The sequence below is a fragment of the Seriola lalandi genome, unplaced genomic scaffold (assembly GCF_002814215.2).
Source record: "Seriola lalandi dorsalis isolate HSWRI2012SDOR001 ecotype SW California unplaced genomic scaffold, Sedor1 jcf7180002054446, whole genome shotgun sequence".
Lineage (NCBI taxonomy): Eukaryota > Metazoa > Chordata > Actinopteri > Carangiformes > Carangidae > Seriola > Seriola lalandi.
The window spans coordinates 847565-863333 of NW_019524999.1; the positions used below are offsets into that span (position 1 = coordinate 847565).

The 15769-nt window shown below is 38.7% G+C and overlaps 1 protein-coding gene and 1 long non-coding RNA gene across 2 annotated transcripts in view; one reads left to right on the forward strand and one right to left on the reverse strand.

Annotated features, from left to right (window-relative positions):
• Nucleotides 1-13086, forward strand: part of LOC111658497 (ankyrin repeat domain-containing protein 13C) — a 28321-nt gene extending 15235 nt beyond the window's left edge. The window contains exons 5-13 of the mRNA XM_023411037.2: nt 1023-1068; nt 2920-2986; nt 4338-4482; nt 5088-5219; nt 6133-6294; nt 10289-10368; nt 10637-10735; nt 11156-11256; nt 11464-13086. Of these exons, the coding sequence (XP_023266805.1) occupies nt 1023-1068; nt 2920-2986; nt 4338-4482; nt 5088-5219; nt 6133-6294; nt 10289-10368; nt 10637-10735; nt 11156-11256; nt 11464-11594 (963 nt within the window). The 3' untranslated portion in view covers nt 11595-13086. The remainder of the gene's footprint in view (nt 1-1022; nt 1069-2919; nt 2987-4337; nt 4483-5087; nt 5220-6132; nt 6295-10288; nt 10369-10636; nt 10736-11155; nt 11257-11463) is intronic.
• On the reverse strand, nt 954-2093 carry LOC147818846 (uncharacterized). Its single transcript, XR_015437546.1, has 3 exons — nt 1955-2093; nt 1244-1341; nt 954-1090 (listed from the first exon to the last, which is right to left on the reverse strand). It is a non-coding gene; the product is annotated as an uncharacterized LOC147818846 (long non-coding RNA).
• Nucleotides 13087-15769: the final 2683 nt, after the last annotated feature.

The window sequence follows — 15769 nt, forward strand, 5'->3', positions numbered from 1 at the left end:
CCTTCAGTCTTAATGTGAACGGCAGATTTTGATGGCTTTACAAGTTGCTTGGCAGTCAGCTGAGCTTGTGTTTGATCTGACATGATGTGAACCTTCCGGGATGATGAGGCTGATTTGATTTTTCTGCGTCATCGTCCTTCAGAGATAATAAAGCTCTGGGAACTGATGATCCCCTGCCAGCCTGACGTCACCACTGAAGTTGGATTGAGACCACCAGTAGTGGTGATGAGATCAGTACATCCCAGCCTCGTACTTTAGAGTACAATTAAGCTCTACTGAGTAGTGTCAGTCAGGCGTGATTTGTTATGGACAGACATAGAGGCTCATGTTTACTCATGTTTCGTCTAGACTGAAAGGCTTTGGTACGGCATTTTGATTTTTGTTCTTCAAAGAAGTCTTGTTTATTGTTTGTAAAATGGGAGTAGTTTCTCATTTTCACTGTTGCATAGACATAAAAACAGTTATTCGTTTTTCCACTCCAAAGATCACATTTTTCTACAATTACAGAATAAAATGGCCATAGTCTGTATCTTTCTTGTTGTCAATAAATCCCATCAAAAGACCAAAAACAGCAATGAATAGGTGCTAATAATAAATATTGTCTGTGTATCTAAAGCCTGTAATAGCTTATTCCTCTTTGCCATAGACATCCATTGTTGTTCAGAACTATTAAAACACATCAGTGACCCACACTGTTACACTGTGTGACATGTTCCTTCATTACCATGAACATGGGCACTGATTATTTAAGTCACTTCCACATACACCCTCCTGGTGCTTTACATACTTACTAGGGCAGTAAATGTGGATTAATACACTGCTGAAAATAGTCCCCAACAAATGTACTATTTACTCCTGTATGATCTTTTCGTGAGATTTGTTGACAGTAAGACAAATCTACAAATATCACTAGAGTTATCATTTAGATATACAGCATTTTAATTGTGAATACGTTTGTGTTTCCACCTTCTCCACCCATGCAGTTTCACTTGTGATTAAGTTTTCTCTGTCTTCATTTGCAGCTTGGTGATTTTTACTTGGAGCTTCACTGGGACTTCCAAAGTTGGGGTAAGTCAAGTTCCACCTTCTGCTGTCTCATGACAGATTGACAGAAAACAAATTAGTTTAACAAACATTACCCACTCTGGAAAATAACCATGTGTCCTAAGTTAGGGTGTAGTCCGAAACACCAACTGTAGAGGCTGTTACAGACAGGAAAATATGATGGAACCAAAGTGTTTACCTTGTGCTAGGAGGGATATCCACTGCTGGAGTCAAGTTACTCCTCCTGCTGTATTTGAACTGACATACCAGCCTCTAATGTGGACCTGCCAGTGATATCTGACAATAACAGACGAAGAATTTGTTCTCTAGCTGCACTTGAATGTACGCACATTTTTATACAATGCAGGGCCTCACATATCATACAAATGGTGGGTATTGTGTGACAGTAGATTAAATATATATACTGGCACTGGTGTAGCAGCATTTGCTTAGTCTGCAAAAGTCTGATCCCAGAGTGTGAGCCAGGACTGAATTCTGTGTACTCGATGTGTCTTTGTGAATTATTGACAAGGTGGCAAGATTATGTAATAGACGCATGATAGTAACTGAATGTACAATGGTTGCATAACAGTTTATTTGTAATTGGGGGCATTTTGTAAGAAAGTAAAAGCTTTGATGTAGAGACAAACATCTAGAAATGACATTTGTAGGTTAGAGAACTACAGATTTACAGTGCATTCAGAAAATATTCAGACCCCTTCACCTTTTTCACATTTTGTTATGTTGCAGTCGTATGGTAAAAGTGTTTAAATTTTTTTTCCCTCATCAATCTCCTCTCAATACCCCATAATGAAAAAAGCCAAAAGAGAATTTTAGAAATTTAGGAAAAACAGCAATACAACATTGACAAAAGTATTCAGAGCCCTTATTCAGGACTTAGTTGAAGCACCTTTGGCAGCGATTACAGCCTCAAGTCTTCTTGCGGATGATGCAGAAGCTTAGCACACCTGGATTTGAAGAGTTTCTGTCATTCCTCTCTGCAGATTCTCTCAAGCTATGTCAGGTTAGATGGGGATCGTAAGTGGACAACCATTTTCAGGTCTCTCCAGAGATGATTAAGTCAGGGTTCTGGCTGCGCCACTCATTCACAGAGTTGTCTCTAAGCGAGGCCTGCGTTGTCATGACTGTGTGCTTAAGGTCATTGTCCTGTTGGAAGGTGAATCTTTGGCCCAGTCTGAGGGCTCAAGCTCTCTGGACCCGGTTTTCTCTCTCTGTACTTGGCTTCGTTCAGCTCTCCCTCAACCCTGACCAGTCTCCCTGTCCCTGGCGCTGAAAAACACCCACACAGCATGATGCTGCCAGCACCATGCTTCACCGCTGGGATGGTGTAGGGAAGGTGATGAGGGAACAGTTTTAGCAAAAGGCTGCAACATAACAAAATGTTAAAAAGATGAAGGAGTATGAATACTTTGTTCACAGAAGAATTTTGTTTAAACCAACACAGTCTCGTGGATCTATGCTCACGTCAGAGGGATTTCTGGCTTCGTGCCTTCAGGCCTGTTTAGACTACATGTGGTGCTCTGCTGGGTTGGAGGAGCCACTTGATTTTCTAACAGCTTTTTTTTTTTTTTCCCAGTGCAGTCCTTCATAGAATTACTCTGGACTGTTAAAATTTTTGTGCAATGATGGAACAGCAAAAGAAGTCTCTTGTTTTCAGTTCCTTCACCTGGTGAAGGCTGTGAGTTATTAAATATTAAGCTACAGAACTACACTTTATATAGCCCTCTAGTCTACAGTGCTATATGCTACTGAAGCTTTAAAGTAGATGGTTGACTTCATTATTGAGTGAGGTTTCTAAATTTAGTCACCTCCAAGTTGTTTCATATGTCCTTACTGTATCTTTTCATGTTGCAGTGCCTTTGCTCTCCAGAATCCTGCCTTCAGATGCGTGTAAGATCTACAAGCAGGGAATTAACATCAGGCAAGTCAACAAATGTAATGCAGCCATGTAAATTATGTGATGATTTAAGTGCCATTTCTACAGTTGCCTTGTTACAACATTATATTTTATGCTTTTGTGGCAAAGTAAACAAAGACCACCTTATGGAAGCTACATCAAATTAAACAGCAATTTCTCGAGAAAACCTTTTATCGAGGCACTTAGTTACTTTTAAGGATTACTAATTTATCTCTCATCTTTTCTTACACACAACACAACATTCCTTTCTCCTCTGTCTTCCCTCTCTACCTCCTGTTTCCTCTCCTCAACCTCATCTGGTTAACTAGAGTGTGAAATCAGTCTCTGGCAGTATTAGGAAGCTGAATGGCGATGCCTCCGTGCACAAATCTTGTACTTCTGTGTTGAAATTAAATCAGAGCCTCATAGATGGAGAGTTACTGTAGACTCTCAGGTGCTGCCTGAGAGCTCACTTACAAAGGACGTCAGCAGAAATTCGTCACGCCCTGACGCAGGCTGACACACAGATAACAATGAATCATCAGCAGGAATTCATGTTGTTGTGTTTCATAGCCGCAGCTATGGCACACATATTAACACATGGTTCGGTGTAGTTTTTTTCCTATTTTTACGAGGTTTTATGTTTGACAAACACGGCCAGGTCTTTATCGAGCACATAGACAGATGCTTCTATATTTGGGTTTCATAATATATCAACTAAAGCTATTTGAAGAATGAATTCAGTTCATAAAAGTGTGTGTTTGTGACTCTGAGTGCGGTTTGTGTGTGAGATGGAGCATGTCATTGTTCTGTGAAACTGCTCCTGGCTGTCTAATTTGGTATTCAAAATGCCCTCTTATTATCCTGGAGTTGCAGGAAGAGAGAGAGAGAGCGAGAGAGTGAAAGAAAAAAACTGTCACAGCAAGTTCATTTACATTCTAGCGCTACGGTGTGTCAGGCCTGTCATACTCACCCATAGCACCTTCCACTTTGTTTCTGGTCTTCACAAGTGATCAATTATTCTTTTTGCTGCCATGCTTCACTCCAGGATTACCCACTTTGGCAATGTAAAAACATTAACAAAAAAAAATAAAATTCTTGAAATGTGTTGTTGTGTTGTCTCCCGTGGCAACGATTACCATTCACATTGTCTCATAACCTTCAGCGCAAGGTGTCACATCCTTCAGAGTTTTGTGGCTTACAGTTTTTTGACACTGTGTTTGCTGGTTGCTTGGATGTAGTCAAAAGTAAACTCAGTCCAGCTGTCATCCTCTGTTTCCCTTTCCTACCATCTCCTTCCTTCTCCTTCATCTAAAGATCCCACTTTAAACCCTATTTTTTGTCACCTGTACGTGCATTTGTGTATTGTGTACAGATTGGACACTACACTGATAGACTTCACAGACATGAAGTGCCAGCGCGGTGACCTCAGCTTCATCTTCAACGGCAATGCCATCCCCTCCGAGTCTTTTGTTGTGCTGGACAATGAACAGAAAGTCTACCAGCGGATACACCACGAGGTGTGTGAGACACGTACAGATATAAGACTGAAAGACTAAACCTTCACTTATGGCCCTTAAAGGTTGCAATGTTCATTACAACCCACATTTACGGCTGTAACTGACAATTATTTTCACAATTGGCTAACATCTGCAAGATGTCAGAAAATTGCTTCATATTTTCTCTGACTGTTCAGCTAACAGTCTCACTGTCATAAGACAAAGAAAAGCAGCAAACACTCACATTCAGGAGCTGTAAGCGGGAAATGTTAAAAATAACATAATAATGATTGTAAAACTAATTGTAGATTCATTTTCTGTCGAAATGTTTTAGCTTGACCGTGTTACTGAACCTTTGGTTGAAAAGAACAACATACTGCCAAATTTGCTATTCTCACATCTTTATCAGTTGTGTGGCTAAAAATGTAAAGGTTTGTTCAGATAGTGATGCTAGTAAGGGCTGTTAGATCAAGAAGGTCCATTCCCCGGTGAGCATGAATGTTGTCTGTAAATGATTTGGTGAGGCTTTCCAGCCTGTTCTAATGGCTTGTTTTCATTGTTGGCACCCCGCAACCCTTCCTTACATCTCATATTGAGTGTCCACGCCTGTGTTCCTGTAATTTCAGGAGTCGGAGATGGAGACAGAGGAGGAAGTGGACATCCTGATGAGTAGCGATGTTTACTCCGCCACACTCTCCACTAAGTCCATCACTTTCTCCAGGGCACAGACTGGCTGGCTGTTCAGAGAAGACAAGACGGTTGGTGTCAGTTGTTGCAGTACATATTGATATCATGATATTATTATTCCCGCCGCCACAACTTTTTCACCCACCGCTGCTCCGGGTCACAGGGTTCCATCTGGTTGTGGAATTTCTAGAGTTTTTAGTCGCTTGTCCCAGACAGAGTTGGGAATTTGATTAATTCTTTGGGAAGGGCAGGAAATGGAGGGCAGTCTGTACACAGGGGGTCAGTACACAGATGTATATCTTCATCTCCTGTACACTTGGGTATAACATCCTATCAATTGCAATATATATTTTCTGCTGGTTTTCTCAAAAGTAAACCAGACTGTTGACCTCTGTATGACTTCTCTGACCTGAAAAACATAATTGACAAACCAAGAGTGGTAGAATATTTTATGGTCAGCAAAGTAAAAACAAAGTAAACCTGACCCTGACCCAGTACCCTTACTTTTTAAATCTTCCTGTGCTCTGTTTTTTTTTTTTTTTTTTAAATCATTTTCTCTCCATTTTCTTGGAAAATTACTTCTTATCGTTTTTTTACTTGCTGGACATGTAAATGCTACTTCTCTGTGTCATTGTGCTATTTCACCCCGTCCTCTGTCAGAGTATTACTTTTGTTTAGGAACTACATTTCTGTTCTTCAGTACTATAGACTTTGTCCACTTCCCTAATGACATTTCGTGTGCTATATCACCTACACCAGGCAGGAAAAGAGTAAATAAATCCAAGGAGCAGCAGTGATAACCCCAGGAAGGAACTCAAAGGTGATAGGCTCAGGGTTAAAAACAGCACAGACAGGGTAGGGGATGTGGACGCGGTGGATGAATGATGTGGGTATTGCTTTCTGTCCTGTCGCTTTGACATGTGTTTAAAAGGGAAATTGGTGACTCAGTGGGGGGATTTATCTAACTGCTTCTTCTATCTCCAGGAGCGCGTGGGAAACTTCTTGGCAGATTTCTACTCTGTGAACGGCCTGGTGCTTGAGTCCAGGAAGAGACGGGAGCATCTGAGCGAGGAGGACATCTTGAGGAACAAAGCCATCATGGAGAGCCTGAGTAAAGGAGGAAACCTCATAGAGCAGAACTTTGAGGTAAGTCGGGCATTGATTCTAGATCTGAGTCATGGTCAGTCGTCATCTCAGAAGGGTGATGGAATAAACAGAGAGACAGCCATAATCATGTTTACAGCCTCAGTCCACCATTAGTGTGGTATTATGACATAAAATGAAACCAACATTCCCTGTGACATGCTTGAAAAATACACTGAATCCTTAAGCATGCTTAATACTCCTGAACTGCTTGTCAGATAGTTGTATAGCTTCAGAAACCCTGGCTTTATACTCTGCCATCGAGTGCGGCGGTTCAAAATCAGGATGAACACCTTTGATGTCCAACGTGGTCAGACAACACATCTTACACACTAGTTCTGACATAAACCAGCCCTTCCTGACTCCCACAATGCTGTTATGTCGCTGACTTTGCGTACGATCTGTAGTTCAAGGAAGTTCTAATTTTTACTTTCCATGACAGTAAACATCAGATCAGGACACCGTAGATCTGAGGATTTCTGATCACTGAGTTATTTTATTGCAGAAATTTTGACCACATTGGGTTTTGAACCTTTTTGATGAAAAAGCTGCTGAAATTGCCAAACGAGAGGAACTAAACTCGGGAATTAAAAGTCAAAATCTATTTTGTGCATTCACTGTTGGCGTTCCCACCACATCTCAAGAACTGTGAACGTGTTTTTTTATTTACTGTTTTGTGACTTATGTTTGGGTTGGGTGTAATGACTGTAAGGGGACATGCTGAGAAGTGAAAGGAGACTGATATCAAGAACAACACAATGACGATCTGAGAGTGTTACAGTCATTTTTTCTGTTTGACAATGTTGGGAAGTAGTTTAGAAGCTGTCAACAAAGCTTAACTTAACCTTAACCTTGGTAGCATTAAGACAACATTAGATGTCTGTCTTTGAGCCTAATATTAATACCAGTGGCTCCTATAGTGCCCAAATTGCAGTTGCCATGGGTCCTCTGACCAATCAGTGACGTTCAGCCCTGCAAACTCCACCCCAAAAGTTCCTGAACCAACAGCCAGTACTAGTGACTTTCTAAACGTGAAAGTATCATACAGAAACGATATGTAGTTTCTGGTTCCACTGGTTGAAATGTAGGTTTAGTGCCCTTGAAGTGCCTACTTGCATTAAAACTACATCTGACAAATATTTCTGTTTGAGATGGGTTTGATGCTGTTATTGCAATATACACCATTTACACATCACCTCCAGTTTATTTTCTTACAGGTTCTCATTTAGGGTTAGGTGACATAACGGATGAGCAAAACTTGGTTAAACATGTACTGTTGTAGTCACCTTCTGTTAGGACAATAACTGTGACAGGCCTTCACAGAAATGAATCAAAAAGAAGTAAGTCTTGGAGGTTTACACAGGATGAAACGTAGAACAAAAAAGCAGGGTCTGTAGAGTGCAGATGTACACGTAGAGCAAAGGTGAGCACAGTGTAACTCACTGTTAACAACTTGATAGCAAAAAATGAGAACCAGTTGGAGCACAATCTCCTCTGTCGATAAACATCCTGTTTACTTATACCTCCTGCAGTGTAACCACCAGTCCAGTCCTGAAACTGTCCTGTCCCGCTGGAACCTTGGGGTAGGACATAAGTCTCAGAAAAAATAAACCTCACACTACTTCCCTGCTGTATCTGTACAAAGATAAATCCTGTAGAACAGCATGGACTTCCTGCCAGACTCTCTCAATCAACTTTGCATGGTCTATTGAAAAATTCCTGTCTGACTCCCTGCTGTTTTTTCTTTGATGTTTTATTTGTTTCCAACATGAAAAGCTGCTCCAATTACTTTTGTTATGAGACAAGTTTACTCCCCTCGTCATCCACTTTGCATGGATTTGAATCCCAGCACTGCCACCTAGTGGTGAAAGCTACAAAGCAGCACCTTGTTCACAGGGACGACTCTCCCACCCACCATCCTCTCACTATAGTATGTTCCAGAGTTTGCTTAGCAAGCCCTTGTCCAAACACTGAGCATAAAGCCAGTCACACAGTGAAGACAAAGCCTCTCAACACTCAATAGATGCCTTTAACTGCTCACTTGTTGTTTGTCGACTCCCCCTTGTTCTGTGCTGGGCTTTGTCTCATCACAGTGTCCTCTGTTGTTTTTCAGTCTATTTATGTGAATTTGAATCAGAGCCCATTCATGTTTAAAGTAAAAGCTGTGTTTTAGGGCCTTGGCGTTGATGTGGACATAATTTCCACTTCTACGCTGGTGGAAAATGATACATGGAAGTGGGTGAGAGGAAAATAAGCAGCTGCTGTGACGTAGCTGTGTTTACCACAGAGAGGGAGAGCAGGTCAGCTCCGTGCCTGTGGACACAGGGAAGCGTGGGGGGCTTTCAAACAGGGCTTGACACTATTGATCACACGGATGAAGGCTAAAACCCCTGGTGCCATGGAATGATGGAGCGGCGGGAGCAGCATACCAGCAGATCAAGGCCTCCGCAGCCTGTGTGTACTCTGTCCTCGTCACAACAACACGCCAGAGCTGATACACAGTGTGAGAGCGAGCACTTAACAAAGCCGCAGGAAAAAAAAAACACCAAAACATTTCTGTGATGACTGTAGTGCAGGTGGGAATTAAGGGAGGCAAAGATGTTGCCTCCATTTTTATTCACACCTCATACGGCTGACTCTTGGCACAGTCAGGTGTCTCGCCATCCACCACGTTTTTCCACATTATTCTGCCCTAGTTGCCTTATTTAACCACGGCTCACAAAAGAGAGGTCAGCTGGTGCAATTCCAATTCTTTTAACCTCAACATTGGCAAGAACAGCAAGTTCATTTTCGGAGAAAGTCAATTTTAGGAGAAAGACGACGGAGCTCATCCCAGTTCCAGTTCAGGGTCAGCAAGAAAAGATTGTCCTGTTTTAAAATAAACTGAGATTGAAGGAGAACACAGTTACAGTAGATTTAAAGAGGCCAAGATGAGATCATTTTCCCCCAGAAAGCTTAGATCATATGATTTGTTTTGGAGAGAGTTCTTCTTTAATGCTGCTATGTTGAGTGTCTGTCCATGTCAGGTTATGACAATAAACATTTATTCTTGAATCTTTTCCAGCTGATAATCATATCATGAGCCATATTATTTTATTGTTACATCGTTTGGTTGACTGTTTTTATCGCACATGTTCTGTCTGTCTGTCTGTCTGTCTGTCTGTCTGTCCCCTGAGTCCTTTCCTGTAGGCCACAGATGTAGATGTGTAGTTAGTATGTACATAAACCTGCAAAATGCAACTTTTTGTGTTTAGGCCTCAAAGCAAACAGGAAAAAAGAAGTAAACAGTAACAGAGGATACATAGTAAAATTGTTCACTCAGAGCGATTTTAAGTTCTCAGCTCACTAAATGTTCACCTTGAGCTGTACAATGAAACAGACTATAGCCTGAGGGGACGTCTTTTACTGCGTCTTTTCCTTACTGTTGTATTTTTATTCTGCTGCATTTATAGAACTGTCTTCAAATGAAGCATGACTGCACACAAGACAAAGAGCAAAAACACACAGAACGTTACAAAACAAGATTAGAGGCCAGTTTAAATTGCATCATGTGTTTGGCATTTGTCTCTGCATATGTTTAGTGTGTGTTGTACTGTTACAGTATGTGCCAGGCTGAATGATCCAAACTGAGGCCACTGTGGGTCTAGTGAGCCATCAGGGCCCTCTAGTGGCCTGTGTTGTGCATGTCTTTTCTCTTTGGGAATGAATAAAGAAAGACTGGTAGTATAAAGTGTTAAAGTAATATTAAGAGATTCCAATGGACTATGACCACTACGACTTAACGACTAAAATTGTAATTGGTCAGAAGTTTTGCAAATTTTTACAACAGCCCCTTTCAATAACACAGACAGGTTAAGCTTAAAGTCCAACTCTTCTGAGTTTAATCAAACAGCATTTTGTTTTGTTTGTCATTGATGTGTCTTGTCTCCCTGTCTATCCTGCAGATGTTTAGTCTGAAATCTGACCTTGACCTTATTTTTTTCTCACTGCTCATTAGCCGGCAAGGAGGCAATCTCTAACTCCCCCATCACCCAACACCATATCCTGGGAAGAATACATCACTGCTGACAGTGGAAAGTAGGTGTCTAAACAGATGAAGATTTCACTTTTTACACTTATTATTGTTATTTTCCTCTTTTAAAAGAACAGAAATATAGACTTTAAAAGAATCACATTTTTATAGCAAGTAGTATAATTGGGATGTCATTTGTGTAATTTCCATTCACATTATATTATTTTCTACTAACAACTACTGCAGAGTAACAGTAACCATTGTCAGCTCTTCTCAGTGAGCTATCTCCATCATGAGATAATATTCTGACAGGTTGTTTCTGTCTCCACTCAGAGCACCTCATCTAGGAAGAGAGCTGGTCTGCAAAGAGAGCAAGAAAAACTTCAAAGCCACGATAGCCATGAGTCAAGACTTCCCTCTGGGCATTGAATCGTGAGTAAAAAAGGAACATTTCTAAAAAATGTCAGAAAATGTTGTTTGGATTCATTATATCCTTTATATTTTATAACTTCATAGTTTTGTTTTTGTCTGTCTGTTTTTAAAAGCTTTTAAAACCTTTTTTTTTAAAATTCTAATTAATGATCCTGTATCATTGTGTTATAGCTCTGTCCTGTGGAGGTCATAGTAGCTGATAAAATTAGGTTGATAATTTTGAATAGCAAATCAAGTTAATGCTGTTGTAGAAATTATTGAAAAGCTACTGAAATAAACTTAGAAATCTAACAAAATATGTAAAAAATCTACAAAGCTATGATTTACAACCAATAAGCTCTATATTTGTTGGGCTTTCAGCCATAAATTTGCTTGTTGATTCATGTCCTGAAGCCATTTGTTTGTTTTATTCCCCCTCAGGTTGTTAAATGTTCTGGAGGTGATTGCACCCTTCAAGCACTTTAATAAACTCAGGGAGTTTGTGCAGATGAAGCTCCCCCCTGGCTTTCCTGTGAAACTCGGTAAGTTGACATAATTCAAAGAAGCATCTGCATGGTTATTAGACAGTATGACTCTTAAATAAATTGATGTAGGACCAGCACACTGAAAGACATGATAATTGAAAGGGATTTTTGTAGTTGATCATTTGTCCCACTCCTTCAGAATATGGAAAGAAATCTACCAATGTCATAGGTATAATTTCTATTTCTGCTCATGCCTCCCTGCAGACATCCCTGTCTTTCCAACGATCACAGCCACGGTGACATTTCAGGAGTTTCGCTACGATGAGTTTGCCGAGTCCATTTTTACCATTCCCAATGATTATAAAGAAGACCCTAGTCGCTTCCCTGATCTTTAACCTCTGGAGCTGGATATAAATCTACAACAAGGCAACTTTATACTACAAAACATTCTTTTTGAAATAAAAAAGGAAAAACGGAGGGGGAAAAAGAGCAGTAAACACTTCTTGAGAGTTTATGGATTCCATCACCCATCCAGACCCTGACAACAGACAGCAACAAAACAACCAGAGATAAACATGACAAAAATAGCATCGTCAGACCTGGTTGAGGCCCAATATGCCAGAGATATTGATATCTGATGAGTGTGAATGTCTCATCAGTGAAAGGGCATTGAAGTTAAAGTGAGTGACAGCAGAGCAGGTGAGTTTTCTGGATACGGGGTGTGAGTAGGAGACATTAAAAGACAACCTGTTCAGCTGATGCTATGTATTTAAGTATGTAAGTTATGTTTTTAAAGGGACTGTGTTTAACTGACCTGTAGTAAAGCACTGATATTACTGTGTGAGATGTTAGGGAGGAATTCCACTAAAAATTCATTTTTAGGTTCTTTTCCTACTTAAGTAGACTTTTCAAAAAATCTCAAGGTGCAAAGTCATTTTAGTTTTGTGATATTATATATGAGATATAAGGTCAATAAAACATGACCGTATAGTGTATATAATCCAATGCACATCTCTTAGACAGGTGTGCTGGAGAATAAAATTACAGGTGTTTACACTCACTTCTTGAACATTATCAAATTTAGAAATGTTCCCAAAGATGAACTTAACTCTTGTCATTTAAAATTCGCAAAACTGAAAATCAGTTTTGGAAAATGTTAAGCTGTTACTTTTGTAGGTTAAAAAAACTAAAAATAATTTTTTTGTTGAATTCCACTTTAACTCTGCACATAATAAAATTGTGTATGTGTTTGTACGAGAGTGTGTGTGTGTGTGAGAGAGAGAATGATTTTCATGGGCATGGAGTAGCATCACTGAACTTTTGGGCTCTATTTAGGTCCACAGCAGTGACTCTACATATACACTCATTTTGTGATACTCGACCCTGCATTTGAAATATTACAAATTCACCAAGGCAACGCTAAAAAATGCTGCAGATTTTTATGGTACCACAAAGTTTTCTCTTTGTTTGTTCAAGTGGCAGCGAGTGTAAGTTATGATGTCCAAGCCTTTTATTTCTTACTTCACCTTTGTAAACTATGTAACAAACTGTACAATCCTGCTGAAAGAAGACGATTGTACAGAAAGTAGATGTTAGGGAATGAATGAGTATGACATTCATGCCATTTTTACACATAACAAGAACCAGGCTTTTCCCCTGCACAGTATGTAAATACATGTTTTATGACTTATTGCTTTTGTCTTTTATCTTACATTTTCCTTTTATTTGTGCAGATGAGTTTAAGATGTCCTCTACAAGAGGAAGAGTTATGGACATTTTTTAATGTAGTATCAAGAGTAATTCGAGAGTTATTGGTTTGTAACATGGTGGCAGTTGCTATTTTTGTACATACTTGTGTTGTTTTAAAGGAAAAAATGAATCTCTTAATTCTCCTGTCTTTTTTTCCTCATCCCACTTCTGGACTACACTATCTGATGAACTTTATGAACCTCCTTCAGTTGTGTGGAACCAACAATCATTTCCACCATGTGAAAAAGCACAAGCACCAATTTTTTTAGGAAAAGTTAATTCTGTTAAAGGTCTGGAGGTGTTCTCTGGAGAAGTTTAATGAGTCTTTATAGCTGCTGCTATGGTCCATGAGCTCTTAATGAAGTGGAAACATACAGGTGTTTCAGAGGATATTATGCTTGGTGGCCGGTGGCTCAAAGCGTTGTTCAACATCCACATTAATAGAACAATGTGATTATTTATATCCATAATCATTATCATGATAACCAAATACAGTACATTTATTTAATATTTTAACATTGCATTCTTCAATTGTGGCTAGTGCAGCTAATGGAAGTGCGCCTCCTCACCTACATAATGCTTTAACCTACATTTTACTTCATGCTCCTTGACTTCAGCTGCTTGAATTTTACATGTTTTCTGTCAGAAACTATTCATCATCTACATGTCCGTTGTACAGCAAATACTGTTGTATAAGTCTGCTACACTATTTTCATATAAAATGTACTAAAATAAAAATTCCACATATCCAACTTAATTTGGACTCGCATGTTTTTCCACATCCTCATGGCTGTATGTTCTCCGGCACACTACCGGAATTCCGGCGCGGGGCCGGGGTCATTTTAGATTCGAAAATGGTCAATTATATTTCTATCTTCTTGCTACGCAACACAAAAACGCAAGATTATATATAAGGAACCCTATATTTTGTATTAATCAAGTAGACCTACTTGATTAATAAAAACCGTTGTTTACCCCTTGTGTTAGCTCAATAATAAACGAGACTGTGCTACTTTGAAAAAACCCTGCAATTAATTGGCTATTCGTTTTGTTTTCATATCAACGTCGCAATCTTTTGGACTAATCCAGCAACCATTTGACAACAGTTCGCCTATAGCCGTATACGCTGGTTGGAGACCAACGGAGGAACAAGCGTTGAAAAGTATAAAAGATATGCGTATTGGATAGGCTGTTTTTTATGGCTTTGAAAGTTGTGCTTGGAATTGGATACTATTACCAGACTATGGTTTCCGACTGAAGAATGGGTGCGTAGATAATGCATTTTCTTTAATTTGGACATTTAAAGTTAACGTGGGGGGTCACATTTAGAAACGATTAGATTTGGTGTTCTTGTCTTTCTAAAACGGGTCGCGATATGCGCAACAATAGTGATCCATCTTGCTTGTAGCCTACGACTAACTCCCGAACACATTTCAGACACATATATTTTCCTTGGTTTAAGCCCTATAACTGCCTTTTTATGACTTAGTATAATTACAGTACAGTATAATTATAAATACTTAAAACCTTATTATAGCATACTATGACTTTTTTTTAATGCCTTTCCATACTATGACGTTTTAGTGCCTAACTATACAATGACATCAAAAAACGTCAAAGTATAGTAATGCATAAAAATTTCATATTATAATAAGGTATAAAAGCAGTAAAACTGTCGTCACACTGTAGTAAGGCATAAAAGTGTCACAGTGTAGTAAGTCATAAAATTTCACGGTATGGTAAGGCATAGAAACGTCAAAAAACGTCATAGTATAGTAAGGCATAGAAGGGTCAAAAATGTCATAGTACAATAAGGCATAAAAACGTCATAGTACAGCAAGGCATGAAAAAGTCATAGTATAGTAAAGCATAAAAATATCATAGTAAGGCATACAAGCGTCAAAAAGTCATAGTATAGCAAGGCATTGAAAAAACGTCATAGTATAGTAAAGCATAACAATTTCACAGTATAATAAGTCATAAAATGTCATAGTAGGCTATAGTAAGGCATAAAAACGTAATAGTATAGTAAGACATAAAAATGTCAAAAAAACGTTATAGTATAGCAAGGCATTAAAATTTTATAGTATAGTAAGGCATTAAAAGTCATAGTATAGTAAGTCTTAAAAAGTCATAGTATAGTGAGGCATAAGAAGTCAAAAAAGTCATAGTATAGTAAGTCATAAAAAGCCATAATATAGTAAGGCATAGAAAGTCATAAAAACGTCATAGTATACTAAGGCATAAAAAGTCATAAAAATGTCATAGTATAGTAAGGCATAATAAGTCATTAAAACGACATAGTATAGTAAGGCATAATAAGTCATTAAAACGACATAGTATAGTAAGGCATAAAAAGTCATAGTATAGTAAGGCATAAAAAGTCATAAAAACGTCATAGTATAGTAAGGCATAAAAAGTCATATTATAGTAAGGCATAAATAGTCATAGTATAGTAAGGCATAAAAAGTCATAGTATAGTAAGGCATAAAAAGTCATAGTATAGTAAGGCATAAAAAGTCATAACAAGTCATATTATAGTAAGGCATAAAAAGTCATGAGAACATCATATTATAGTAAGGCATAAAAAGTCATAATATAGTAAGTCATAAAAAGCCATAATATAGTAAGGCATAAAAAGTCATAAAAACGTCATAGTATAGTAAGGCATAATAAGTCATAAAAACGGCATAGTATACTAAGGCATAAAAAGTCATACTATAGTGAGGCAATAAAATGTAAAAAAAAATCATGGTATAGCAAGTCTTAAAAAGTCATAGTATAGTAAGGCATAAAAAGTCATAAGAACGACATCGTATAG